The sequence below is a fragment of the Didymella exigua genome (assembly GCF_010094145.1).
Source record: "Didymella exigua CBS 183.55 unplaced genomic scaffold M421scaffold_23, whole genome shotgun sequence".
NCBI classification, from domain to species: domain Eukaryota; kingdom Fungi; phylum Ascomycota; class Dothideomycetes; order Pleosporales; family Didymellaceae; genus Didymella; species Didymella exigua.
Genome location: NW_022984797.1, coordinates 42,146 through 67,956, shown reverse-complemented (window position 1 = coordinate 67,956; position 25,811 = coordinate 42,146). Strand labels below are relative to the sequence as shown.

The window sequence follows — 25,811 nt, the reverse complement described above, 5'->3', positions numbered from 1 at the left end:
TAGGAAAGCTTACGACCACGGCCACTGTGAAGGTCGAGAAGGGAGCGTCCGGTCCGGTTTTGGTCAACATGATCCGCGCTGTTGCCCGGTTCCGCCGCACCCACCGCTCATTCGAAATTTGCAGGACTTGAAAGATAGCAGCTCGAGCGGACCGTTCTGTGACGTTTCGCAGTACCATGGCGTGGTACTCAAGCTAAACTGCTTCAATTTTTCGGGGCACCAAACAAAAGAGGCTAGCGCTACGCCAAGGCCGCTCACACGTGGTGGCCCTGTCCAGTTGTTGCCCTCGCCGCTACCGTTCCGATCACTCCACCCAGGGATTGGTACTGTTGAGCTAGAGTGTCATCCTGTTGTAGACTCTGCAAACATGCAATCCCATTATGTTTTGATTGCGGCCCTATCTGAGCCGCCCGTCAGGGCAGCGGGCGACGGCGGTCGATCACGGAGAACAGCTTCTCCGGACGACTCACAGCTTGATCATTGATCAGAGAGGCAAGTTCCGATCTCTCGTGGCGGGAGCCCGTGTCGTGATTGCTACCTCTGCTCAGCTCGAGTGGTATGGTAAGCCTGCTCGGTCTTTCCCGAATACGTAGACACGTATACGTAGACACGTACAGCTCGCCGCCTGCACAGTTTACCAGCGGTGTCACCGACCTTCACTGCAGTGCCTTCCTAGGTACGTGCCCAACAAGCATGGGCGCTCGCTGCACTTGCATCCTGCGCTTCCAATAGACATGGGCAGCACGTGGAGGGTTATGCACATTTAGTAAGGCCTCTTGGTTGTGTGCAGGCATGTGTCTTCCGAACCTGTACTTGGGCGCGGACAAATGAAATGGAGCTTGGGCCGAGTTCTGTGGTGCGACCGTTCATTGAAGGCCTGAATTCAGTGGATTGTGCCCTGCTCATCATAAGTCGTGTGGCTTACTATGACATTCGCACGGGCATCTGGTGGATGCATTGCACGCAACAAACGGCCCAAAAGCAACTCCGCGACAATCTCCAAATGCCGATGCGCAAGAGTGGCAGGCAACCTTTCCTCGAGGCGGCAATAAGCCAGCCTATAGCATCATTATTTACTGACTGAACGCACATTCGAGATCGGATATTCACCGCTCGTCCCCTGCGTACTTAGGTCGATCATGTTGCTGTGAGACATTGAGGCTAGGCCAGAGCTAGACGAAGACGGAGCCAAGCTCGGCATCCTCCTGCTCGCTTCGTTCGCATGCATCTGGACGGCCAATAGAAGAAGCTTCCGCTGGCTCTGAAAATTGTCCACAAGTCTTTCCCGCTGCGGAGGACAGCTTGGCGACATTATTGGACGAGGTTGATTATCGGCAAACAGGGCAGGATGAGCCAAAGCACGCACAGAAGCGCTGGGCTAATTTGCCGCGAAGCACCCGCGAGCCGCGATGAGAGAAAGGACCGAAGCGGTAGTGGACGGAGACTGAGAAAATCCCGTTCGTCGTGATGCACGTTCACCGCTGGTCAGGGATTATCGACCCCGATCCACTACGCAACACCTTGGACGCAAATTGAGACCACTTCGAGGTTAGCAACATCGTTGCAAACGGAAAGAAGCGAACGTCTCGATATACTTGAGACAGCCACAGCTGTACGTCGTTAAAATAGGTATCGATTTATTTCATAGCTGCTTCAGACTGCGAACAACATGCGAGAGCTTGCGAACCCTCTAGCGTCGAAGGTTTAGCGGTGTTGGAAATAGTGCCGAGCTCGGGACACTGCATTTGGGCAGCCAGTCCTAAAGTACTGGACCCCTGACACCGCATTGCATCAAAAGGTTGCTCATCTGAACGGTGAGAATAAACTTTCACCACTTCCCCACGGAGGGTGAGAACGATTATGGCTTCGGTGCGTCTGATATCGGCCGAACCACAGATCTCTGATTGCAGCCCAAGTTATGCGTCTCGATCCCCGAGGTCCATGGGTGCATAGCGGCAGATCGTGATGTTGGACATGACAACGGATGTCGGCGGTAACTATCTAAAGACGGAAAGAATGTCTTCTGGAAGCCTGAGCAGCCGGGGCTATGTCCTCGCTTCACCTTACTCGCCAGACGGCTGCATGTAGGTATGCTTAGCGTCCACATCTCGTGGAACCAGGTTAGGTTACCCAAGGCACCATGTTCGGATTAACGTCCATACTGTAACAACCGTTCGCATGATTGCGCAAGTATGCAAGAAACGCGAGGAGGGCACGTCTCTACCAGACGTGAAAACACATCACCAGTCATCATCCGTCGCACCTTGAAATCCTACTAGTGCCTAAAACTCTGTTACAGCGGTCGATTAGCGGGTTAGGCACCGTGGAACCATACATCCGCACAACCCGACATCTTCCCACGAACATAGAAGTGCAGCCCGTAGACTACTTGAGCCGCCTTTTTAGCGGCCTGCCTCACCGGACACAAAGGCCACGAGGACGAAATCTGAAACATGCTTGCAAATATTAGAGTTTGCGGGAAGCCCAAGGCCCGGCTGGCACACTTCGACTCGTGCACGCCCACGGCAGGCGGCCTCCATGCATCTCTAATCTTCGAGTGCGCTTCTAGCTATGCGACTAGAAGGGGATCTTGGATTGTTGCACCTTGGTAGCTGCTCGGGGACATGTTCGGAGATGTGATTGCGACGTTGATGGCGAAGTTCGGCGATTCGCATATTCGTTAGCAAACCGGGCGCAGCATCTCGTTGGTCGAATAGAAATGGTCAGGAGAATGACAGCAATACGCGAGTGGCTGGATCGGATTTGGCGTCGATGCATTCTGTAACAACACCGAATGGCCGGCATGGGGCGTTGGGCGTCAGCGTCGCCGCTCGCCAAAACACCACGCGTCCGCGCATCTCAACAGGTGTAGAGAGACGAATAACACGCAAAGCATCTTCCCACAAAGGGCTGCAAGTCCGGAGTCCCTGAAGAACCAGCAGAATGACTAGAGGATTTCCATTACAGTAGCGCTAGAAGATTGCTAGAAGCCCAGGATGACAATCTCTGCAGCTCATCTCTCCTGACGCCACACCCGTGGCACGACCCAGCTTAACAAAAGTACTTAGTCCTTTTTGATGTACTGATCGAAGATCTTTGAGATCTCGCGCGCGCTCTTCTTTGGATGACGTTTCTGGCCGCCCTTGTAGTCCACATAGGTTACACCGAATCGTGTCGTGTAGCCTTCGGCCCACTCGAAATTGCTGCAGGTACACCGTTAGTACGTCGTCTTCTGCGGAGTATTGGTGGGAACCTAATGGGCGGATGACAGCTAGGGTCAGAATTGACAGACCCCGTCCAGACATCTCACTATGACTTTTGGGGAAAGTTTGGTAAAGATGAGAAAAGTGGGTGTGACGTACTCCATAAGACTCCATGCCGAGTAGCCACGGACGTCTACGCCGTCCAAGGCATGAGCATCCGCAAGGGCGCCAACATATCCTCGGAAGTATTCAACGCGGAACTCATCATTCAGGAGCTCCTCGAGTGGAAGCTCGTTCTCACCCTTCAGACTAGTGCCATTCTCTGTGACATAGAAGGTAGGTCCACCATAGCGATCGCTGAGCCACTTAATCAGCTTCCTGAATCCCAGAGGCATGGGTCTCAGCCAGACAGATTGTGTCTCTGGGCCGATCCACTCTCCCTTCTTGTTCTGCATGAGCATCTCCAGGTTGCCAGCAAAGTCATCTAGCTCTGGCTCGGTATCCTTGTGCTTGATGTAGTTCGCGCAGTAGTGGTTCATGCCATAGAAGTCATTGCTGCCCTGGACAAGCGCAGCCTCCTCTGGAGTGAACTCAGGCAGCCTGTCTCCAAGCTGCTTGCGCATAGAGTCTGGGTATTTGCCGAAGTAGATTGGGTCGCCAAACCAGCAGATGGAGAACTCAATCTTGCGATCGCAAGCCTCACGGTCCTTAGGATCTTCCGGGTCCCATGGTTCGGTCCAATCCCCTACGCGGCGTTAGCTATCAGTTCGAGAAGTGTATGCAGCCTTCACTTTAGCCGCCCCTACGTGTATGCGGCATTGCGTTCATGCGGCGCTGCTGAACGATGCATGCCCAGATGAGGCACGGCAGACCACGTGTGCCTCGGGAAAATACCACCTAAGCACGGGGAAATGCCATGTGACATGGGGTATACCATGGTGCCATGTGGCACGGAGAAATTCGATACCACGTGGGATCGCTTACCATTAAGGGTGATACCAATTTGGCCTCCGTCTTGCTTCTTGAAGTCATCGCGATACGCCTTGACTGCAGCGCCGTGGGCCAGAAGGAAATTGTGACCCACGATCCAGGGCTCCCTGCTACTGTCGCCATCTTTGCTCTTGCTCCTATCACTTGTGCGTCCAGGCGCAAAGAGGCCGGTGCTGTAGCCCAGAATGGAACTGCACCAAGGCTCGTTGAAGGTGATCCATAGTTTGACTGTCGAACCGAAGGCCTTGAAACACACCCTAGCGTAGTTCTCGAAATCCTTGACAAACTCCTCTTTGTTCAACAAGCCACCATACCGCTTGTCGAGACCTTCGGGAAGATCCCAGTGAAACAGCGTTATCATCGGCTCGATGCCTGCAGCCCGCAAGTCCTTAGCGAACTTGACGTAGTGGTCAATACCCTTCTGGTTGACAGGGTCATTGCGTCCACCGAGCGGGATGATGCGCGACCATGAAAGCGAGAAACGGTAGGATTTAGCACCAAGCTGCTTCAGCAGAGCAATGTCTTCCCCAGTGCGGTGGTAAGAGTCACAGGCTACATCGCCTGATTCTCCACCTGCGATCTTACCCGGGATACGGCAGAAAGTGTCCCAAATCGAGTCTCCACGGCCGTCTTCGGCGGGAGCACCCTCAATTTGATAACTGCAAGGTCTTAGTCAGTATTCGAGTGACGTTGCAACACCTTGATGGCGTATGCTAGACGGCAGAGCTATTGAAGCACGCACCTTGCTGTTGCAAACCCCCACAAGAAGTCCTTCGGCAAGTATGAGTCTGGCATGTTGAAACGATAGTGTGCAATTGGCAATGCACTGTTCAGGTGACGATTGCAGACAGACAATCAAACGCTGAAGTGGGCTTTGCACTTCATATACCAAGCCCTAGGCTTGGTTCTCATCTCGTTGGGTCACGGAGCGCGTCCCGCCGTGGCCGTCTCTACGCGTCTACGTAACTTTTGCAAACACAAGTAGCACATGCAAGCGGATCCTGAGGGTGGGACTGCATTCAGGCGGTTGAGCAGCCGTTTCTCCGCGTCCTCAGTGGCTGGTCAAACCACAGCCCCGCCCTCAATCACAGTCACTCGACGCTATGCTTACGAGGTCGCGAAGCTGTACTCCGTTACTGTCATGGGACTCCTGATGCTCAAGGCGGTCAATGGAGCCGCGGCCCGTCTGATCAGCCTGCCTTTTATCCAGCACAACAGCCTCGTCATGTTGGGGGCCGAGCTGGCGGTGCTCACTGAAGCGGGGTGGCGGGGTACTGATAGGATACGAGCTCTTGTCTTCTCCGACAAATATGGCTTCGTCGAGGCGTCGCACAGCTGCATTCCTCTCGCTCTCATTTGCGAGTGTCGGAACAGGATGACGATGCGCCTTCGACTCCAGCGGAACGATTGCTTTGGGAGTGGTGGCAATTGAGCGAAGATCAGCCGAGAGAGACGCGTTGCCCTGTTAAGAATGGCATCCGCGAGCTCAGCTCTTCCCTACATCTTGGGAGTTGCGACTCTGTGTCGGAACCACAGCTCGTCGAGAGGAGCAGGCGACGCAGCAGAGACTATATAACGGGCGTAGTATTCGAAGAGAGGAGGACGTTCTAAATGATTCAGCATCGTAGGCAGTCAGCGATTCGCATCCGCCATGCTTTCCTTATCTCGAACCGTCCGAACTCCGACCAGACGATTTGCGACACAACTGCGCGCAGCTTCAACACAGGCGCAAAAGCGCGCGGGCGACATCTCTGATGCATTCGCATCTCTTTCTGGACAGGAGTTTAAGCCATTGACACCCGAGTATGCCGACCTCAAAGGTCGTCTGATCAAAGGGCGCGAAAATGAAGTACGAGAGTCTTGGGAGCGCTTACTCCGGAAACTGCGGGAAGAGATACCGCTCATCGTGGAACTGGGCTCCAAGGTCATTCCTGAGATTGATTTCAAGGACATCGACAATGCGCCAGAGGTCTTCAACAACGAGTTGAGGAACAGAGGTGTGGTCGTAGTCAGGGGAGTGGTGCCAGAGGATGAAGCACTGCAATGGAAGGTGGACTTGCGCGAGTATATTCGCCAGAATCCTCAGACAAAAGGCAGGAACGCTGTTCTAGTATAAACACAACTCATTAATCATGTTGCAGCTTTCCCTGCCAATAGTCCTCAGGTCTTCGAGCTATACTGGTCGCGCACACAGCTGCTCGCACGCGGTCACCCAAATATGCTGAAGACCCAGAAGTTTCTGATGTCGTTCTGGCACAGCATCAACCCGCACATCCCAATATCGACACAACATCCCGTTAGCTACGCCGATCGTCTTCGAATGCGCCAGCCTGGCGATGCCAAATTCGCCGTGGGGCCACACGTGGACGGCGGAAGCGTCGAGCGCTGGGACGAGAAGGGATACGGTTTGGGCAAAGTCTACGACTCGGTCTGGAAAGGGAAATGGGAAGACTTTGACCCCTGGGAGGCGAGCTGCCGTCTGTTGGCCAAGCTTGACCTGCACCAGGGCGTAGGAGCTTGCAGCGCGTTTCGCATGTTCCAGGGCTGGTTGTCGCTGAGTACATGCAGTGCGTTTGAGGGCACTTTGCTTGTCAATCCACTTCTGGCCAAGGCAACTGCGTACTACCTTCTCCGCCCATTTTTCTCGCCGAAGCGTGGCGTCGACCAGGGCGCGCAGACAGCTTCTGAAGCCGTCACCAAGTCAACCGACTTCCTCGCTTCTGAGAACTGGGAGATGGATGCTACGCCCTCGGCTTGGGTACAGGGTGCTACACCAGGTCATGGACAGGAGCTCTCGCGCCTGCTGCATCCTCACCTCGACTTGCAGAAGTCGATGGTCCACATGCCAACAGTCAAGCCTGGTGACTACGTCGCATGGCATTGCGATACCGTCCATGCTGTCGACAAGGTCCATGCAGGCAAGGTTGACTCGAGCGTGATGTACATTCCGGCTTGCCCAATGACAGAGGATAATGCGAACTACCTCGTGCGCCAGCGTGACAACTTTATCGATGGCACACCCAGTCCTGACTTCGGAGGCGGTATTGGTGAGAGCCAGCACGTTGGACGCATCAAGCCTGAAGAGATGCACGAGCTGGTTGGTGAAGAAGGTTGCCGCGCAATGGGTCTAGAGGCGTGGGACAGCGACGCTGCCGGTTTGATCCCTGGGCAGCGCGTAATCCTGGACAGGGCGAATAAGATCCTAGGGTTCTATGACTAGGACTCTGGACGTCAACTGTAATTCTTAGTGTCTTTTAACTGTGATTGCTCTTGTACATGTCTATCTTCCTTTCAAATCTAATTGCGCCATCTAGCCAAATGCGTCGCACCTACTACCAGCGCCAAACTCTTTTTTTGGCCCCACGTCTACCAATGCACTCGCTTCTCTTACAACATTTACTACCCTGCAACTCATCAAAATGCACTGCATAAGGATAACCGGTCAGACACAGTCATGTAAGCATAAAGCGGCAATCTCAAAGCTTAAGCGTTGCACGCTATCAGGACGCACAGCTCAATACCAACAAGCTCACTGCCCGCCTTCTACAAGTCTCGCCCACGCTAGCAGAGAACTCAATAGAGAGTGCGAAATCTTCCATAACACTATCAATGCTACACACAAATGCCTTTCTCACAGACAAGGTAGGCCCTTATCGTTAGAGGCTGTCTTGGTCCATAGTAGACGTCTTTACTATACAGCGAAACCGGTACAACCACGTCCTGTTCAAGCACTCATAGGAAAACAGCTAATAACGAGAGCTCCGCCTAACGTGGATGAATACTCCCTTTATCTAACAAATGAATGACTTGATCGAGACAAGACAGGTTGCACAAATGGGCCAGTTCTTTCGCAATGCTTTGAGGGTCAATGTGTGGCTCGGTAATGATGCTAAGACATCTACCCATGCCAAAGGAGGCATTGTGCATCCACTACTCACTTATTCGCGTAATGATTTCCTCAGATTTCGTCCTGTCGACGTATTAGGTGCTGGCACGGTGGACTACATAGCTAGAAAGATACGAGCAATTGAACAAGCCATTATCCTGGCTGAATGCAGGAGCACAGCTTGTATCACGCCGGAATCGTGTCTTGCGCGGTGAGCTGTGCTGGTTTCGAAATTCAAGTATGACGCGCTCCTCCAAAAGCTGCTGGAAATAGAGCGCTGGTGTGTAGTACAAATAAATGACCAACCTCCTTGTGAACTGACCAGCTGTATCGTCTGGCACGGTGCTGCCAAACTCTTGTTACCCGTACTCGAATGTCTTTCAGGGTAAGTCATAAGACACGAGACGGCTTTATCAGTCTTCTGCATAGAGTTCCTGATAAGCGGTGCACTATTCCTCAAGCTCGCATTTTTTCCTTTATACCACTGTACACTGATGGAGGCATAATTAGAGTAAGTTATTTCCTAGCTAACAACGAGCTAATATGCGACGCTTCGAAGTCGTGTACTCTGCAAGCAGTCTTTACACGAATGCATTATGCAAAAATCGTCGTGATAGCCATCTCTATAATATGGGCACCCTACTATAGGCAAACAGTAGTTCCGTTCTCTCAAACACCTGGGGATATCGTCGATTGACGCCCGACGATATGCGCGAACCTCATGAACACCGGCGATGTCAACAGGCGTTGGGTCCTTAGGTTGGATGACACGTTGAAGATGACCAATTTGCAGACCTCTCGCGGGAGAGAGCTCAGCCCACTGGAAATGGGTTGACTTGTGTCTGGGAAGTACAGCTGTTGCGAAGTTAGGGCTTCCTGTTGTGCTTGAAACACTGATTCGCAAAACTTTCTTTTGATTACAGCCGTTCTTGCTTCGAAACATTTGAGTGTAAACGAATAACTCTTGGTGGAGATGACTAGGGGAGCTTCGTTCTCCAGATTGACATCCTTCAACGCAAAGACCTTTAAAGACGGGAAAAGATGGCTGCAAAAGTATGTCGTGAAGCTATTGTCCACAGAACTGCTGTTGCATACAATGTAGTTCCCGTGCGACCGCCGAATCGTCAGGAATTTCACAGTCATGTTGACTGTAGAGGCCAAGATTTTAAAGACGGGAAGAAATGCGCCGCAAGTTGGGTCATGGAGGTGAATATTGTCATTGCCCCCAAACTTCACGTCATCAAGACAAAGTGACTGCAGCCGAAGGACACCAAGCTCGTGCCAGATCCGTTCTATCAAGTTCTTGAAGAATCTGGGTGCAGCGACTATCTGGTAAATTCCGGGCCGTAGCCATCGGTGCGCACTGTAGTCATCAAGGCTTCATGGCCTGCCCAGGCTTCGACGAGTACGGGGACCTTCACTTTTTGAAGAAGGGACAGCACTGAAATGAGAATATTCATGAGCTCAAGTGATCTCTCATACTTGAGCCTACCTTGATAAAAGAAAACCTCTACTCTGTGGAGGTGATCCTCTTGTATCTGCAAGAGCAGGAAACGGTCTTTTGCGAAATGCTATAGAACACTGAGACTACGAGAACTTCGCAATCAGAGATTAGCCTTTATGGATCCCTATAAGAATTCCTCCTGTCATGCCGCAGAGGTGGTGACACGTCAGGCGGAGATCGCGAATGAAATGGAGCCGCACTTCGTTATCTGTGTACCGGCTGCTACAGCGCAAGTAGTCGTTGTCTCCAGAACAGCAAATTATATCGATACGCTCTCTAGGTAGACGTATAGGTCCTAAGATCTGCATTTTGCCGGATGTGAAGATATACTTGATGCAACTCCAGGCTGGATTTTAGGTGCAAAGAAACGTTGATAAAAAGGAGTGTCAGGTAGGAGTTATCGTACTCAAACAGAGACCTCCGCCATCCTGCGACACAATAAAGGGTTTCTGCTGATCGGTAGCGAGACCCTCTATAAGGTAGGTAATACTGCTACACTACTAGAACCGCATAAGAGAGGACTGCAGCGGCGGTAGGGCCAACTAAGGGTCCTTAGATTATGGTAGTATATGAGGAGGAGAGACATAATGACTGAATAGGTAGCAACTTGTCCTATTGAACATGCAATACATTCTTGAACCTCCTCTGTTCCATAACGTGCCACTACTCTTCCTATAGAACTTGACAACTGAACCGTGGGGTACGTTGATAGCCTAAAGCGCAAGCCATATTCTAACCTCTGATAAGGATAATAGATTACATTATTAACAAGGCATTGTGTTGTATAGTGGAAATTTAGTGAGGTCTTAGTAGAGTGGGTGACTTACCCGTATGGGCGGCTCACTCGTGAGGTAGGTTGTTTGAAACGTGCACAAGCTAAGGATTTGTCTGACCGCGAAACCGAATGAAGAATTGAGTGCGTTGTTGAGTAAGCCTAGTTGGCCTGATCTCTGTTGAGATGTGTTTCGCGATGTGTGCTCTACTTATGAGATGAATGCAGGCCTCTTCGAATCGACCGCGCAACAACTCGACCAAAACGAGTAGCGAATGCATAGTTGCCGCCGCGAACCGTTCTGCCTTTAGTATCTTCCACTCACCGCCGAGAAAGTTCTGCAGACATTTTAGTGCGCTTCCGTAGTGCTCAAGGAGGGAGATTTTAAGAGCGTCAGGCGCAAGTCCTTCTCTTAAGCGATTGACCGGATCCCTTACGTGCCTTTTGTGCGCAGCGCTCAGAGTAAGTAACGCTTGTAATGTTTTCTTTGCTTAAGCCGTTGCTTGTAGGATTGCGGGATCCCAAAACGAGGAACTGAGGATGCGAGTACGTGCTGCTGCTGTGCCGTGGATAAACCATTCGAGATATCGATATGACTGCTTCTGGGATGAGACACGCAGCCTTGGCGCGGACGAAGGCTTGCTGCGGATTTTATTCGCCATAGCCACATGGATGTCGTTTGAGGTTGATGTCGGTGTTGAGTGGGTGTCTTCTTTGATAGTACCTCCCCTACCCCATATACCGCAGCCATCACATACTTGGCCCAGTCTTACGCACTGTAGACATACTGGAAAGGCTTCATCGCACTTGAATCGTTGCTTCCTATCCGAAGCCAGTTGAAGGAGACGCAAAAGCAGCAATTACTTACATGCTCCACATCCCGTCCGAGTCTTTCAATGTTGCTTGCGCGGCGCCGACAGCATGATGGGAGCAGGAAAAGTGTTAGCTCTTGAATGAGTAGTAAGTGGCTAAGGGCTTCCATATGAACGACCCCCTCGGGAGTGGAACTGCCGGAAGGAGATCCTGAGGGATGGCAGTCAGGTAAACACTAGGCATGTCTCAGCACCACGGCTTGAGTGCATGAGCACATTGTCGGGCATGAAGGAGGAGCCGAAAATCAGCCTTGACCTCTGAAAACATGTCAGCTTGAAATTGAGCGTGACTTAGGTGTAGGCGGAGACGCGCCCCATAGAGTGATGAAAGGCGCGTTTGGATCTCTGATGGCTTGCCAGCCCGATCTGCGCGTCCAGCTGCACAACACCACACCGAACTTCTCAGCCCGAGCCAATGACTCAATGGCATCTCAGCGCACGCTGGAGCAGAAATTTTGAACGCGATAAATGAGTGAGAGCGCCTGATCATCCAATGTGATGGTTCCCACTTCGTCAACAAGTACGCCAACGCCAAAGTGTCATGCGTATAAAAACACCGCATCAGCTAACCAAGCAACGCGGCTGCACTACCTGATCGAGTCAAATCTTTACCTGCAACGACTGCAGCGCAGTGACCTACGCTTTGTTCAACTTCTCAACAATCATCTCCTGAGCTCTACCGTGTGGTCCAGCCATTCGGCCATGCCAAACAGACTCCCTTCGTACCCACTGTCGGCCAACTCCGATGGAGTCGTCGAGAATTCTTGAATAGAATTTTTCACCCATTGAGCAGTTGCTAACTGCATTCGGAGATTTGAGGGCGGCGGAAGCGCGGCATGGCGTGCAAATGGCGGCTAATCACGATGGGCTCCACACAGCGAAATCAATAAGAGCGCATGCTCGGCCTCTAAAAGGAATGATCGCTCGAATACACGAAGACACAGCTTTTGAATGTGAAACGATTGCTTCATGACCACTACTCTACGTGGTTGGGTATACGCTCATCAACAGATAACTAACATTACATTTTGGTTCCTCGTAAATGGGACCTCCACAACGCCAAGTTCCACGGCTTCCTGAGACGCCTACTGACTACTCGAGAACTTCGCTTGGTCAGTGACGACCAGACCGGCGATACTAGCACTGGACAATGTCGAGAAGACACCGGATACAAGAGCAGACACAGCAAGACGAGAAACATCACCGCTGCGACCAGGGCTGATCTGGCTGAGCACACCGATTTGTGTACCGAGCGAACCAATGTTACCGAAACCGCACAGCGCGTAGGTGGCGATGAGACGGGATCGAGGTGACAGATTGTGGTACGGGGAGTCGGGCTCTTCTTTTGCCTGAAGCATGGTGAAGGCAACGAACTCGTTGGTGATGACCTTGACACCAATGAGACGACCGACGAGGAGCAGATCGTTACCCTGCCGAGAGACACCGAGGAGGAAGGCAACCGGGTAGAAAACGTATCCAAGAATGAGCTCAAGGGTAAGGTCGAACTCGCCGTCGAGGTTGATGTAACGGCCCCACCAGGTGAGAAGACCGTCAATCAGACCCAGGAGCGCAATGATACACAAGAGCGTGCAGATGATCATACCGGCGATCTTCAGACCAAGCCAAGCGCCGTTGGCGAAGGCGTGAAGAGCGTTGGCAGCCTTGTGCTCATCATCATCGGGGATGACGACACGTCCAGCAGTAAGTGACTCCTCCGTCTCGGGGTAACGAAGCTTGGACAGGGCAAGCGAAGCTGGAATGCTCATGACACAAGAGGAAATGAGAGCCTGAGGGTTTAATCCCATGCCGATGTAAGCGACGAGGACGGAACCAGCAATGGTAGCAAAACCAGAGCACATGACCTGGTGGAGCTCGGCCATTGTCAGGTGAGCAACGAAGGGCTTGATCAACATGGCAGATTCACCCTGACCGATGAAAGGCGAAGCAGAAGCGACGACCGCCTCGGCACCGGAAACCTTCATCGACCAGAAGAAAAAGACGGCGAATTTGCCAATGAACCACTGGATAAGACCCCAGTAGTAGAGAAGCTGAACGATCGAAACGAAGAAGATGATTGCGGGGATGACACTGAAGAAGAAGTAGGTGTTCTCCGCGATATCCGGAGTTGTGAGGAAGGCAACACCATCCCTGGCAAATCCGAGGAGCAGACGGGCCAGCTCGGAGATGAAGCTGAAGATGTCGTAACCGACGCCGGTTCTCAGGACGAAGAGCGCGATGATGAACTGAACCAACATTCCAACGATGACGGTGTGCCAGTTAATCGCGCTCCTGGTCTTGGAAGTCAACCAGAAGCCGAAGATGAAGACAGCGAGACCAAAGAGAGAAATAGCGCGGTTGGCACGCGTGTTGTCCTCGCTTTCCTCGCTAGCCATGGAACCAACGATGATGACGGCAATAGTGAGCGCGGCGCCAGCAGGAATGCGCATCTTCTCGGGGACCATGTGGCCAATCCTGACTCCGGTGTTGTTCCAGACCCAGTGCATTGGCTTTGTGACAATGGTGATGGGTACATGGCACGTGATGATGCGGACCATGATTGCCAGCCAGAACAAGAAAGGAATGACCCAGTTCTTGTCATTGTGATGCAAGACTACAGACGCGATCCACCATCTAGTAGTGTCAGTTCAAACCGCATTGATAGCTTATATCACTCGGCATGGCTCACCCAGTGAAGAGAGCCGCGAGGAAGAGGTGCACGACCCATCTGAAGCGCCTGTAAAGTGCGCCTACGGACCATTTGCTCTTCTTCTCGACTTCGGGCTCAGGGTCTGTGGAGCTGCCACGCGTACCCTTCTCTTCGTAATCGATATCGGCGTTCTTCTCATACGTGCCCTGCTCGTGAAGACCGTGCTTCTCAGGCAGGCGGTGGTGCAGGCCGTGATCTTGCACACTCGGATCAGGGATGGTGCTCTTCTCATCAGTGGTTCCGGTCGTGTACATGATGTGGTCGTCGTGCACAGCACGTGGGCTGTGGTGCACGTGCTCGTGCTGATGTTCCTGGGACATGTGGAGGGCCAGGTCGTTGCTGGGCGCGACGCCGTGCTGGGCCGACGCGTTGTGCTCGTGGTGGGCCATGCTGGAAACCGGCACAAGAGCAATTCCTATCAACGACGTTGAAATGAGCGAGGAGCTGTTGGCTGAGGTTTTGGACAGGATGGCCGCGACGGGAATTATATTTTCGCACAGTGATTTGCGCTACCACGAAAATGGAGTGCATCCATCCACCGCCGGCCCAGACTACAACCTCGAATCCCCGGCCCTTTACCCTTGGCAACTTCCTCTTTCGATCTGGCTGGAGCGTTGCGGAGCGAAAGTTCATTGGCCCCCGGTCATCTCCGCTAGGTCCAGGTCTCTAGGTTCATCTCACGAGGCGCTCACTCGCTGCTGCATATGCGGGTGGCCTTGTGTGAAATTCACGAAGCATCGGCGCTCTTACCACGATTTGGCAACGCTGACTGGGATCGTTATCTTTCCCAGTCCTGATGGATGCGGTTGAACCAATTGGCGGTCCGAACGTGCTGTCAGAAGGCTTGGCTCGTGATAAGCGGAGGCAAAAGTACGCGGGGCTTCGGTTGAGGCGCCTTTCCTGGAAAGGTGCGTTTTCTGGAAGGAACCGCTCACACTTTACCTGGGCAGAGCCCCGTTATGTACGCCGAGAAAGGTTCGCTTGTGAATCCGGGAGGCGATGCCCTGCACCAGAGCAATATTAAGAGCAGCACTCGACGGCTGAGAGACTCGAAGCCTGGGGCATGAAACATGTTCAAACATCTGCGTTGTGTGGTGCAAGTGGCAACTCGCGGCGCTGATCCTGCGAAGGGATGACTTTAGCTTGACGCCGGGGCCATCATTCTCGCCCTTATCGACAAGCTGCATCGCACACGCAGCGCTATGTAACAAATGGTGTGCGCCATCTTCTTCGCGGCTTCGAGTCGCGCTTCTCGAAGTGATCAGCGAAGCCAGTTTCGGCCAAGAGTATCTCCAGCATCCCGATAACCAGGTTGACGCTAGCCCAATGCTACCTTCTTGCGCGCGCGGGTGTCCAGCTTGCAGATGATGGGAGCGGGGATGCCGTTATCACATCGACGCTTGCAGACAATTGCGCCGTCTTGAGAGTGGCGGAGGTCGCCTGATGTTACATGTTCAACTGAACGTTACGGAGCCCAACACGCCATGTGGCAGTTCGATAGAGCTTGTCTGTACGACTTCCAGCAGTTTGATCTTCTGCAGCAACGACGTCGCTGGCCCGGCTTGGATGATTTGCGATTCCCCGCAGTGGGGCTAGGGCCGTATGTCTACCGGTCCGCAAGAAGCAGCAACTCGCATGATGTTGACACATCGCGGGACGGGTTGTCGAGGCTTTGAACCGTTTAACACACCGAACTGCGCGTCTCAATAATTGTGCCGAGCTTCCCATGCTCTCACCAACAGCTTCTGACAACAACCCGAAACTCAACTTTCTATCAGACCACCACAGCAGAATGGGGTATGAGCAACTAGAAGGCGTCTCATTTCGAGACTGGTAGCCTTGCAACATCTTCGAGTTCAAGCAAAATAACGCAACACATGTCTCCTATCATCCGACTCAGCGACCACGAAATGCCATTACCAGGATACGATTCTTAGTGCGAAACCGAATGTGGCACGGTCAACGAACGATTTTCTCCAACCGTCACATGCTTCCAACGCCAGCCCCTGCGAACGCCATACCAAGACATCCACTCCGGCGCGTACAAGATTCAACAATGCAGCCGTTTGATAAGAAATCGGCAGTCTGCGAGACACGTCGGAGTGATACGCGCAAAAGTATCGAAGACGATTGTTATGCTCAGCCCTGTGGTGCTGACGGCTGCACCTTGCTGACTGCCACAGATAAGCATCAACGAACTACAGTGCACCAAGTGGGCCTGCACCCATGCCAGTGGGCCTGTACCCACGCCCTACGGCTCATGTATGCGATGTCGATGGCTCGTGTGGTGCGCTTGGAGCACCACCGCGGAGGCTCGGTCTTTGCAACGGTCGATTTGCCTTCCTACTGCCCATTCACCCATCACTTTCCTGACGAGGCACCAACGTGTCGCTGCAAGCTATCTGAACATCACGCACTGGTACCGTTCAATGTACAGAAGCTCAAGACTTGTTACTGGCTTCTCTCCCAACCTCGGACCATACATGTGTCTGCTGACCTAACGCAACGAGAGTATCTGCTCTGCGCTACTTCACTGTTGCATCGATCACGCTACCGACACTCGAAGCTCGTTCGCTGACCATCTGTTGTCATCTTTCGACAGTGTCCAGGGGGGCAACGGTCGTATTCCGTTTCCCAACCAGAGCACACCTCCCACGTATTGCAGCTCGAAACTACGCAGAGAGAGGTGTTAATAGCACGTCGGTAGTGTTGGCAAGACACTGTCTGTTCAACTCCGAGCTTCACACGACACACAATACCCAGACAACTCGTGAGGACAAGATAATTGCCCTGCACGCAGTGGTCATAGTCTGATGGATAAGGAGCATCTTCCGTTAGCAGATTATTGCTAGGCACTAGTTGACTTGTACATGGGGAATGTGTCCCCATTTACGTTGAAACGAGCTTCTACAACAACTGACTCTGCGTACTCAACATGATATGGGAAGGACTTCACACTGAGAGCTCGTCGTTGCGTGGCTAAGAGTGCAGGCAACTCAGGTGTATCGTGAACTGTGCATGTGCTATGACAGCGACCAGGCTCTATCGCTGCCCCTGATGGAAGCGAGGAGACGACGATGCTCGCCAAGGGAGGTCCTTATTAGAGGACGTCTTTTCCCGAGCGGTCAGCGAGAGTAAAGCAGATGAACCAAACCAACGCTCTGTGCTATGGACACTGACAATACATTCTCGTTGCGCTCACTCTCTTGTTCCATTGCGCCTGCTCAGACGAAATCTCGTGCGTCCTCTTCTCCCCCTTCTCCTCCCGCCCCACCGCCTTCGCCTTCCGCTCATCCGTCATCTCCACCGATGGCTTACTCGAATCAAACGTGTCCATGGTGAGTGAGTGGTGGTTTCGAGCAGATCCGGATTGCATGCGAGCACGTGAAAGGGTATCGCGACCTCACAGGACATTCCACGATGTGGATAGGTAGAATCGCGGCAGCCACGCTTAAGAAGCACTGCTCCACGGTAGTTGAAGTCGGTGAATGTTGCATCTCACACAAGCCAGGCAGTCGGGGCAGCAGCGAGGAACGGCTCGAGCGTGTTTGTTGCGATGGCGTGGGCACGGAGGTATGTCTTGTGTAGCACAATACATAGTCGAGTTGGAAACCACGGCTCGAGTTGTCTCAGCTACCTGCTTGCAGAAAAATACCAGCCGGCTAACGCTGCAGAAAGCCCTTTGCCTTGCCCTTGGCGCGATCGAACAATCGATCCCCAAAGCCCTTCTTCTCCGCCGGCGCTGCACCAGCCGGAGGCGGCGGGGGTGGATTTGCACTCTGCTGAGGCTGCTGCTGCTGCTGTTCGTGTTGCGGTGGTGCGGGCGCGGGCGCGGGTGCACCCTGCCCTGCACTCTTACCTCCCACGCTGACGATGAAGAGCTTCGGGTCGCCAGCATTCACCTTGCCGGATTGATCGTCGCCCGAGTCGGGCTGCACGTCGTCGTATGCGAACGCGTAGCCCTTGTTGTCGACGTTGTGCTCGTGCACCAGCCTCGCGTAGTGGTTCGTTGGATCGCGGTTGTAGAACGTATGCGGCTGGCTTGGATGGTCCTGCGTCTCTGTGATGCTGCTGCGCACAAACGCCGCCGCCAGGCGTGGGATAATGGCATTGCGAGCAGGTGACTGGCCAGTCGTGAAGGGCCCCGAGTTACACCCGAGGATGTCCGCAGTGTTGGGCTTTTCGAACTCCTCGTCGCCAATCTTGAGCTTGCCCGCTGATGTGATGTGGCCCTCGAGCACGCCGGGCCCGGCTTGGGTGTTGACGCGGCATTTGCAGTTGGCGTACTTGTCCCAGGCTTGGTCGACGAGAGGCTCAAAGTAGCCGGAGAAGTCGGCGCCGACTGCGCCGCCGTGGGTGGCGTTCAGGATCCTAAGGTTCTGACCGTTTTCATTCACGACAAGTTTGTCCCACGGGCGGCCGTCTTTCTGAGCTTGCTCGCGCAGAGAATCGGCCATGCGGTCGAGACCGTCGGGGCGCATGCCGGCGACACGTTGCTCCTCGCCGCTATGTTGCTGCAGGCTGATGGCGATGGGTATCTTGGGGACAAAGTCGACATACGAAATGTTGGCGTATAGTTGTGCGTCGTTGAGCGTGAACTCTGCAAATCCAAAGCTCACTCCGTGATTAGGATCACTGGGATTCAGCACACTTGGCTCGACCAACGCAGGCCCTCCAGGGTTCAGCAGAAATGTGAGCTTCCCGTCTACAATCCATATCCTTCCACCAGCGATTTGAGGGATGGTGATGTTTGTTGTGTTGCCCGGTGCGCCAAGTGGAATAGCGCAGTCTTCTTGCAGAGAGGAGCCAATGTCCTTCACCTCAGTAGGGAAGTATAGATCCTTGCCGTTGGCTTTGAGAAGGCAGCGCTTGCCGTCGTGCTTGATGGCTATACCTGTCCATGGGGTTGTGAATGGCACGTTTGAGGTAGTCGACTTTGCGTTGGACTTACAACGTAGGCATGGATGTTCTCCGAGTCAGAGTCGTTCTTCAGGGCTACTTGCAGTGAGTCTGGCATTTTGGTCGCGTCGCTATGGAGCAGATGATCTAAAGAAGCAAGGTACCTTTCTTCTGATCTGTGAAGTGGTTGCAGGAATGGTGTTGGCAAGCTGGTTTGCATGGCGGACGTCATCGGCGCTCGCTAGGAAGGACCCACTTGCCTGGTAGCCGTCGATTGTTGCATCTTCAAGGCACGGTTTTGGTCGACTGCAAGATGCCGGAGACAATCCCGGTGTGATTCAATGTTGATTGCGCCATCGGAAAATCAAATGGTATACCCATGCCAAGCTCATCAACACCATACACCTGCCCAATGCTGCGAGCCTGCAAGCTCGAGCCCATACCGAACGCCTTTGCTATGCTACACTCTCGAATCGCCCACACGTGTTGGACGTATATCAATCCCCTCTGTACCATCTTGAGACCGGGCACATGTTGATGAGCACATGTTGATGAGCACATGTTGATGAGCACATGTTGATGAGCACATGTTGATCAGACGGGCTCCGAGATTATTTCCCGCCAAGCTCACCCTCAAGATGCTGCGTGACCGTTAGCTTCGACAGTTGTAGGATGGGAGTGCGCGACTCACCGACCATTCAGGAATGTTCCTGATTTGCTGCCACATGAATCTCTCCAAGCGGCCCGCCGCCTTCGCATATGGAGTGCTCTCGTTGTTGTACTTCCGGCAGTTGTCGAAGATGAGCTTCGCATCGCGAATGAAGTCTTCAGGCGTAGGGTATAGGTCTTTTTCGTGCTTCTCTTCCATTGTCGCCAGGTCCATGGGCTCCTTGATCACGTCGTAGTAGTCGAGAACCTCGTCCTTGTTGACAGGTTGCTGGAACGGCCAGGCGTTTGAGTTGTTCTGCATGTCGTTGAGCAGATGCAGCAGCTGGTTGTAGTTTGGCCCGTGGCGGGGAGCTCGTGCAAGCTCGTCCATGACGGGTGACCACCCTGATGCCTTGATGGCCGGTATGGTCAGGGGATCAATCGCCTTGACCTCTCCCTTGGCCCACTGTGCTGGAGGCGTGTGGACCAGGAAACTTTTCGAGACGGCGCGAATCTTGGCGTTGACACACTCCTTCTGCTTGAGCAGCATGCGCCCACTCTCCAAGTACCGAATCTTGGGTACCATGCTGCACTGCATAATGGTTCCACCCTCGTAGTCCTTGATGTAGCCCATCCAGCGGCGCTTCTCGAGCGTGATTTCCTTGGTGAAGCCCTGCTTCTTAAAGTATCCAATAGCGTAGTTGTCGGCGTAGGTGAGAAAGTGCATGACGTCCGACGTGGCTTTGACGTAGTCCTTGAGATGCGACATGAGGTGTGCGCCGTAGCCCTTGACTTGCTGGTCAGAGGAGATGGCGCAGAAGACAATCTCGGCGAACTGGCCCTTGTCGAAGGGACGGTATGTGATGCCACCGACTACCTCGAGGGGCTTCTTGACAATGGCGATGCTCATGTGGGTTCGGTCGTAGACGAGGCGGGCGATGTAGTCCTTGGGCATCTTGGGCAGCTGCTTCTGGAAGATGCACTTGAGCCCGGTCAAGATGATGGTGCTCTCGCGGTGGCCGTCGTTGTTGACGACGCGGAACTCGATCTCGCCATTGCGCTCTTCGATGACGGCAGGCTTCTCGGGGAAGGGCACTATGCGCCTGACCGGGGGCGCGGGGGCGTCGTCGGCGTTGGCGTCGGACGACGGAGACTGCTTTGCACGCTTGGGGGAGGCGCCGCTGCCGTCGGTGGTCGCTTTGCGCTTGGCTGGAGGCGCCGTGTTAGCAGACGTTGTGCGGGCAATCTGCACGTGCAGGCGGCGCAGGGGGACGTCGGGCGAGGACGGCAGCGAGGGCACTGTCTCGCGCGGGGGGTGGGTGGGATGCACGACGGGCGACGAGCTGTAGCCCACGACGGCGCGCAGGCGTGCAAGCGACTCGCTGGGGGACATGCCGGCGTGGTTGTGCGGGTGGAGGCGACGCCAGCGCGCGACTTACCGTCTTCGACCGCCATGGTTGCGCGGCTGCTCTGTCCAAAAGCGCTCCGTCGGTCGCGGCTGCTCTGTCCAAAAGCGCTCCTTCTGTCGCGACTGCCGTGTCTGGGGGTGAACGTGAGATGTCGGGCATGGCGGGACGCGGAGGAGCAGCCGCACAGGCCAGCCGCCGCCGATCAGCCTGCGCGGCCGCTGAGAGGACACCTCGCGCAGCTTCGCGACGGTCAATTAAGCCCTCTCCGACAACCCACTGCACCATGTCGAGCCCTCTTGCAGACGTCTGGGAGGCTGCCGCGGCGTCGCCCTTCCAGCCCACCATCGGAAAGAACAGCCAATTCACCCTTGGCTTTGCGCTGCTGTTTGCTTGTGCGTCCCCGTCGAGCTGTCGGTAGGTAGCCGTGCTAACAAATGCTCCAGCGCTGCTCTTGACGGGCTTCTTCGGCCTCAGTATGCCCTCCACCTCCCCACGCCGCGCCCCGGCCACCACTCACACGCACACAGACCGCTCGCTGCTCAATCTGCCCCTCGTCGGCGGCCCTGCCTCGCTCGCGTTTGGGTATGCACTCCCTATATATACCTTCCTCACACACTCCCTAGACTTTCCTCACACACTACCTAGACTTTCCCCATACACTCCCTCGACTTTCCCCACACACTCCCTCGACTTTCCCCACACACTCCCTAGACTTTTCCCACACACTCCCTAGACATTCTCCATACACTCCCTAGACTTTCCCATACACTCCCTAGACACTCTCCATACACTCCCCATGCCGTGAATATCGTCGTGCTGACAGCTGCAGGTTCGGCGCAGTGTACATGATCTGTGCAGTCGGCGTCTACGTTTAGTTCCCTGATATCCTGGTCGGGCGTTGTAGTCTATGGCAATGCAATAACACTTCGACTCTCCCAACCCTCTCCCGCCCACTGCACCCCGTCCCCACTACTGCACCCCGTCCCCACTACTGCACCCACCATGCACGACGAGCCCCCCGTCCTCACAGCCGTCTCCAGCGCCGCCCGCCAGCTGTTCACGCTGCTCCGCTGCATTGCATTCGCATCCAAGGCACATGTCACACTCAGCGAGGACGGTCTAAAGTTCTCGGTCAGCGAGGCGAGCCTCATGGAAGGTGCGTCTGCCTGCGCCTGAGACGCGTCCACACTGACACGCGCCCACACTGACACGCGCCTAGCCTCGGCCTTCCTCGACAAGTCTCTGTTCACCACGTTCAGCTTCCGTGCGCCCCCCATCCCGTCCCCCTCCGCCGACTCCGACGAAGAAGACGCAACCCCGCCACTGACCTTCCACATCTCCCTCACCGCACTGCTCGAGACGCTCCAGATCCTTGGTCTCACCGACCCCAACACCTTGAGGCCGCCATGGGCTCGAGACAGCCCGTACCCAACAAGCACTGCCTTCTCGCACAATGTCTTGGGCATGAACAACCTGTGTCGAATCACCTACGACGCACCCGGCGCACCGCTCTCGGTCATCCTCACCGAGGCTAGCATACGGACGTCTTGCGACTTGACCACATACGAGCCCGAGTACACCGACGACATACCCTTTGACCGACAGAGCCTTGCATTCAAGACAATCATGCGTGGCAGCTGGCTGTACGACGCCATTGTCGAGCTCTCGTCCACGTCGCCCGACAGTCTGACCATGTACGCCAAGATGGTGCGTGGCAAGCCCTTCTTTGCGCTCTCTTCCACGGGCACTCTGGGCTCAGCAAGAGTCGAGTTCAACAACCAGCCTCCAAAGTCCTCATTCCGTGCAACAGCAGCCAACAACCATGTCGATGCGCCTCCAGCAAATCTTCTCGAAACATTCCAGCTCTCGGACGAAAGCACTGTTTTGCGACAAAGTTACAAGTATGGCTATATCCAAAAGGCAGCGCGCGCCATGAGCGTAGCCTCAAAAGTCAGCGTGAGAGTCGATACGCAGGGTGTGCTCAGCATGCAGTTCATGATCGAAGTCGAGCCTGCGGCCGGAGGGGGCACCAGCAAAGTTAGCTTCGTCGACTTCCGCTTCGTGCCGCTCGTCGAAGAGGAGGATGAAGCTGGTGACGAAGGCGAAACATTTATGCAGAACGGCGATGAAGCGGATGGGTACGATGCATTCTGATCATGGACAACGCTTTTACTCAACGGCAGACGGCAGCTGAAGCTGCTCGACCGCGACTGCAAATGATTGCGTCTTCACATAGCGACCAAGTACATTGTCAATGGTGCCAAGAGCATACCAGTTTCGCCGTTCGCTTTCACTCGTCCTCCAGTTTGATCTGATTCAACGACGATAATCGCAGTACTGCTAATCTTGCCTAGACAGTAGAACCAATACACAATCACAATGTACTTGACATGGCGAGAGGGGTTGTGGGGCTCTTTGGGTGGTGCCGGGAAGGCGGGTATTAGGTATAAGATACACTAGCTAGATGCTTTTCCTCCTGGTTTGCTGACGCTAAACGACTGCCGGAGAACGAGAGAGAGAGAGAGAGGTGTAGAGAGGGAGAGAGAGAGGTGTAGAGAGGGAGATGGTAGGAGATGCAAAAGAGTGGATATCGTGCGCCGGGAGATGCAGAGCGAGGGACAAGCAAGGAAAAGAAATGCGAAATGCGAAATGCGAAATGCGCGCGAGATGGATATTATGATGCATCGACGTGTGCATTGCCGTCACGACGCCCGCTCGGGCGTCCAGTTCTTGTACAGACACGAACACAGGCTGCTTGCGTCCTGCGCCACGATGCCGCTGGACACGTGCTCGCCCGTCGACTTTGTGCACGATGGCACGTTGTTGCCGCCGCCTACTGCTTGCTCGACGCGCACAGCTGCCGACGCATTAGTGGGTGCATCTGAACGCGTTCTGCATGTTGCACTTACCATATGGCCAGACCGTGTTTGATGTTTTCGGCACGACGATCGTGTCGTCTGGGTACGTCCTCGCCATCTTGGTGTACAGGTAGGCCTGCAGGTTCGTCGCGCCGTAGTCGCACTCGAACGTGCCCCTTGAGTTGCCCATGGTGCCCGTCATGTTCACCGTCTTGGTCCGGCTGATCTGGAACCGGTAGCGCTCCGTGTCCTTGTCCTTGTCGAGCAGGTCCAGCGCCGCGTTCTGGAATGTCATGTACAGATCCGAGCTGTCCCTGGACGAGATCTTGTACGACCCGAACGACCCCGTAATCTCCCAGTTTATGACCGCCAGCGCTTTCTGCGGGTCCGAGTAGTAGTCTGTGTACGGCGCGCATGTCCAGGTCGCGTTGTTGCTGGTGCAGCCCGTGGCTACGGTGTCGAGGAAGGTGACGAACGAGTAGGCTCCGACTGGAAAGCCTGATGGGACGGCCGACGGAGTGAGTGTCGAGGTTGGGGTGGACGGCGTACCGGTCTCGGTGCTTGTGCCTGTCCCTGTGCCCGCTGCCTGCGAGTCTCCGCCCGTGCTTGCTTTCGAAGAGGAAGTACTGCGCCAACTGTCAGCTCGTCCGTCCCCGATCGCTCATCCGCAATCAATACACACCTGCTCGAATTCCTCTTCAAGCCCACAGCAAGACCAACAGCCAACGCTACGATAAGTGCAATCACCATAGCCCCGATGAGCGCTACCCTCTTCCAACCCCATCGCCTGCCATTTTTTGCAGCCTTGAGCTGCGTGAACTTCTCACTCCTCGGCGTGTGCTGGTCACTCCAGACGCTCACGCTCAGATTACTGCCGTTATGGCTCTGATCCTCCATGCTCCCCCTCGGTGTCTCGCCCAACCTCCCGCCAGTAATCACCGACAAGAAGCCGGGCTTGCGCTGCTCATGAACATGCACCGTTGGCCCGATGTGCTGATGTGTTGGATCGTTGCAGTACGTGCTGGTCGTTGTGACTTCAATCTTCGACTTGGGCTCAGGCTTCGTCGGTTTGCTTCGAATGTGACTGGACTCGAGGACCATGGAAAGGCGCTGGCCGGCAGGCGTGGAGATGCGTTTGGACGGGCGCTCGTCTTCGATCGGCTGGTGAGCATTGGAACGTTTGGAACGAAAGTAATCCATAATGGGGACGGCGTCGACGGCTGGCGATGCCGTACCTCGGGCGTTGAGGGATGGACTGCAGCGATGCGTGGCGTGTGACTGAGCTTCCCCCTGCTGCTCTCGAGTGTCGTTCAATGTTCAACCCTGCAATGGACGGTCCGCTAGGTATTCATGTTAGGTTCAGTAAACGTTCGACTCGAGCAAGCCGGGAAGAGAAACAATTGAAACAGCGCCGCTGCCTGAATAGAACACAAGGAGACGAAAGTAAGGATCTCTCCAGGTCCCAAACCGGACCGCACGGCGTGAGGCTCCACTGCGAGAACCTTGTGAGGTTTGAGCACATGGCATGAGCTCCTGAGCGCACGCTAATGGCCAATTACAGCCTCGAATTTGCCTGTTGCAGCTAGTCATTCAACCCTATCACGGTCGGACACCTCTGTGGCGCCCTGCTCACGCTATTGAGGCTTGGTCCACCAGAAGGATACTGGCTCGGTTCGGGAGTCGCCAGGGCAGGCCACGCAGGCGCAGGGCCAGGTCTGCTTGAGGTGTAGATTCTCTTTGGCCAAGGAGTTTCATTGCGCAACGAGTGCTGTGATTCGAGAGCCTGAATCTCAGCGTTCCGAATACCTACTCACCTCCTCATCGATTTGGAAGGTGGAGGGGACGCGGTGGCCGTTTGGCGCCCGGTGGATCGTTTATTTTTGCTGCTCTGACGCGAACACGGGGTTGCGCGCGAAACCTTGACCCGCAGAGGATGTTTGTTCCTGCATTTGACAGGGATCGTGTCAGGTCCCGGGTTACGTGCTATGCCGACGGCTGTCAAGCGCCGACACATCGAACCTAATTACCGCGCCTTCTGGAACGCGCCGACTTTGCACGTGGTG

General features: G+C 54.4%; 9 protein-coding genes across 9 annotated transcripts; 3 read left to right on the top strand and 6 right to left on the bottom strand.

Moving 5' to 3' along the window:
* Positions 1 to 2,934: 2,934 nt before the first annotated feature.
* On the bottom strand, positions 2,935 to 5,084 carry M421DRAFT_218818 (glycoside hydrolase family 1 protein). The gene is made up of 4 exons (XM_033588293.1): positions 4,936 to 5,084; positions 4,188 to 4,852; positions 3,363 to 3,948; positions 2,935 to 3,203 (listed from the first exon to the last, which is right to left on the bottom strand). Exons 1-4 carry the CDS (start codon positions 4,986 to 4,988, stop codon positions 3,065 to 3,067), a joined length of 1,443 nt encoding a protein of 480 aa, XP_033446435.1. The 5' UTR covers positions 4,989 to 5,084; the 3' UTR covers positions 2,935 to 3,064.
* Positions 5,085 to 6,316: 1,232 nt separating this feature from the next.
* On the top strand, positions 6,317 to 7,512 carry M421DRAFT_218815 (DUF1479-domain-containing protein). Its single transcript, XM_033588292.1, has one exon. It carries the CDS (start codon positions 6,412 to 6,414, stop codon positions 7,411 to 7,413), a length of 1,002 nt encoding a protein of 333 aa, XP_033446434.1. The 5' UTR covers positions 6,317 to 6,411; the 3' UTR covers positions 7,414 to 7,512.
* A 1,236-nt stretch (positions 7,513 to 8,748) lies between these two features.
* M421DRAFT_396965 (uncharacterized protein) lies at positions 8,749 to 9,363 on the bottom strand (the record flags this gene model as incomplete). The annotated part of the gene is made up of 1 exon (XM_033590124.1): positions 8,749 to 9,363. A coding segment is annotated over one exon (615 nt), but the record flags the coding sequence as incomplete, so codon positions are not given.
* Positions 9,364 to 12,312: 2,949 nt separating this feature from the next.
* Positions 12,313 to 14,323, bottom strand: M421DRAFT_94046 (sodium/nucleoside cotransporter 1 /nucleoside cotransporter 1; the record flags this gene model as incomplete). The annotated part of the gene is made up of 2 exons (XM_033598167.1): positions 12,313 to 13,858; positions 13,914 to 14,323. 2 exons carry the CDS (start codon positions 14,321 to 14,323, stop codon positions 12,313 to 12,315), a joined length of 1,956 nt encoding a protein of 651 aa, XP_033446432.1.
* A 3,273-nt stretch (positions 14,324 to 17,596) lies between these two features.
* Positions 17,597 to 18,951, bottom strand: M421DRAFT_67934 (glycoside hydrolase family 64 protein; the record flags this gene model as incomplete). The annotated part of the gene is made up of 2 exons (XM_033596458.1): positions 17,597 to 18,828; positions 18,882 to 18,951. The coding sequence occupies 2 exons, from the start codon at positions 18,949 to 18,951 to the stop codon at positions 17,597 to 17,599; spliced, it is 1,302 nt and encodes a 433-aa protein (XP_033446431.1).
* Positions 18,952 to 19,444: 493 nt separating this feature from the next.
* Positions 19,445 to 20,874, bottom strand: M421DRAFT_7120 (histone acetyltransferase GCN5; the record flags this gene model as incomplete). Its single annotated transcript, XM_033596768.1, has 2 exons — positions 19,445 to 19,474; positions 19,525 to 20,874. 2 exons carry the CDS (start codon positions 20,872 to 20,874, stop codon positions 19,445 to 19,447), a joined length of 1,380 nt encoding a protein of 459 aa, XP_033446430.1.
* Positions 20,875 to 21,132: 258 nt separating this feature from the next.
* M421DRAFT_422852 (uncharacterized protein) lies at positions 21,133 to 21,830 on the top strand. The gene is made up of 4 exons (XM_033593296.1): positions 21,133 to 21,282; positions 21,334 to 21,363; positions 21,418 to 21,472; positions 21,720 to 21,830. Exons 1-4 carry the CDS (start codon positions 21,174 to 21,176, stop codon positions 21,763 to 21,765), a joined length of 240 nt encoding a protein of 79 aa, XP_033446429.1. The 5' UTR covers positions 21,133 to 21,173; the 3' UTR covers positions 21,766 to 21,830.
* A 62-nt stretch (positions 21,831 to 21,892) lies between these two features.
* On the top strand, positions 21,893 to 23,044 carry M421DRAFT_67868 (Rad1-domain-containing protein; the record flags this gene model as incomplete). Its single annotated transcript, XM_033596452.1, has 2 exons — positions 21,893 to 22,046; positions 22,110 to 23,044. 2 exons carry the CDS (start codon positions 21,893 to 21,895, stop codon positions 23,042 to 23,044), a joined length of 1,089 nt encoding a protein of 362 aa, XP_033446428.1.
* Positions 23,045 to 23,592: 548 nt separating this feature from the next.
* M421DRAFT_68186 (uncharacterized protein) lies at positions 23,593 to 24,948 on the bottom strand (the record flags this gene model as incomplete). Its single annotated transcript, XM_033596487.1, has 3 exons — positions 23,593 to 23,747; positions 23,800 to 24,374; positions 24,431 to 24,948. The coding sequence occupies 3 exons, from the start codon at positions 24,946 to 24,948 to the stop codon at positions 23,593 to 23,595; spliced, it is 1,248 nt and encodes a 415-aa protein (XP_033446427.1).
* Between the last annotated feature and the right edge of the window lie 863 nt (positions 24,949 to 25,811).

Bases quoted from the DNA above. Each gene is read 5' to 3' on its own strand.
- M421DRAFT_218818 (XM_033588293.1), bottom strand. From the start codon at position 4,988: ATGCCAGACTCATACTTGCCGAAGGACTTCTTGTGGGGGTTTGCAACA. The intron at 3,949-4,187 runs GTAAGCGATCCC...AACGCCGCGTAG, and splicing joins AATTGGTATCACCCTTAATG to GGGATTGGACCGAACCATGG. The intron at 3,204-3,362 runs GTACGTCACACC...GTGTACCTGCAG, and splicing joins TCGGCATGGAGTCTTATGGA to CAATTTCGAGTGGGCCGAAG.
- M421DRAFT_218815 (XM_033588292.1), top strand. From the start codon at position 6,412: ATGCTGAAGACCCAGAAGTTTCTGATGTCGTTCTGGCACAGCATCAAC.
- M421DRAFT_422852 (XM_033593296.1), top strand. From the start codon at position 21,174: ATGTCGAGCCCTCTTGCAGACGTCTGGGAGGCTGCCGCGGCGTCGCCC. The intron at 21,283-21,333 runs GTGCGTCCCCGT...CAAATGCTCCAG, and splicing joins CTTTGCGCTGCTGTTTGCTT to CGCTGCTCTTGACGGGCTTC. The intron at 21,473-21,719 runs GTATGCACTCCC...TGACAGCTGCAG, and splicing joins CCTGCCTCGCTCGCGTTTGG to GTTCGGCGCAGTGTACATGA.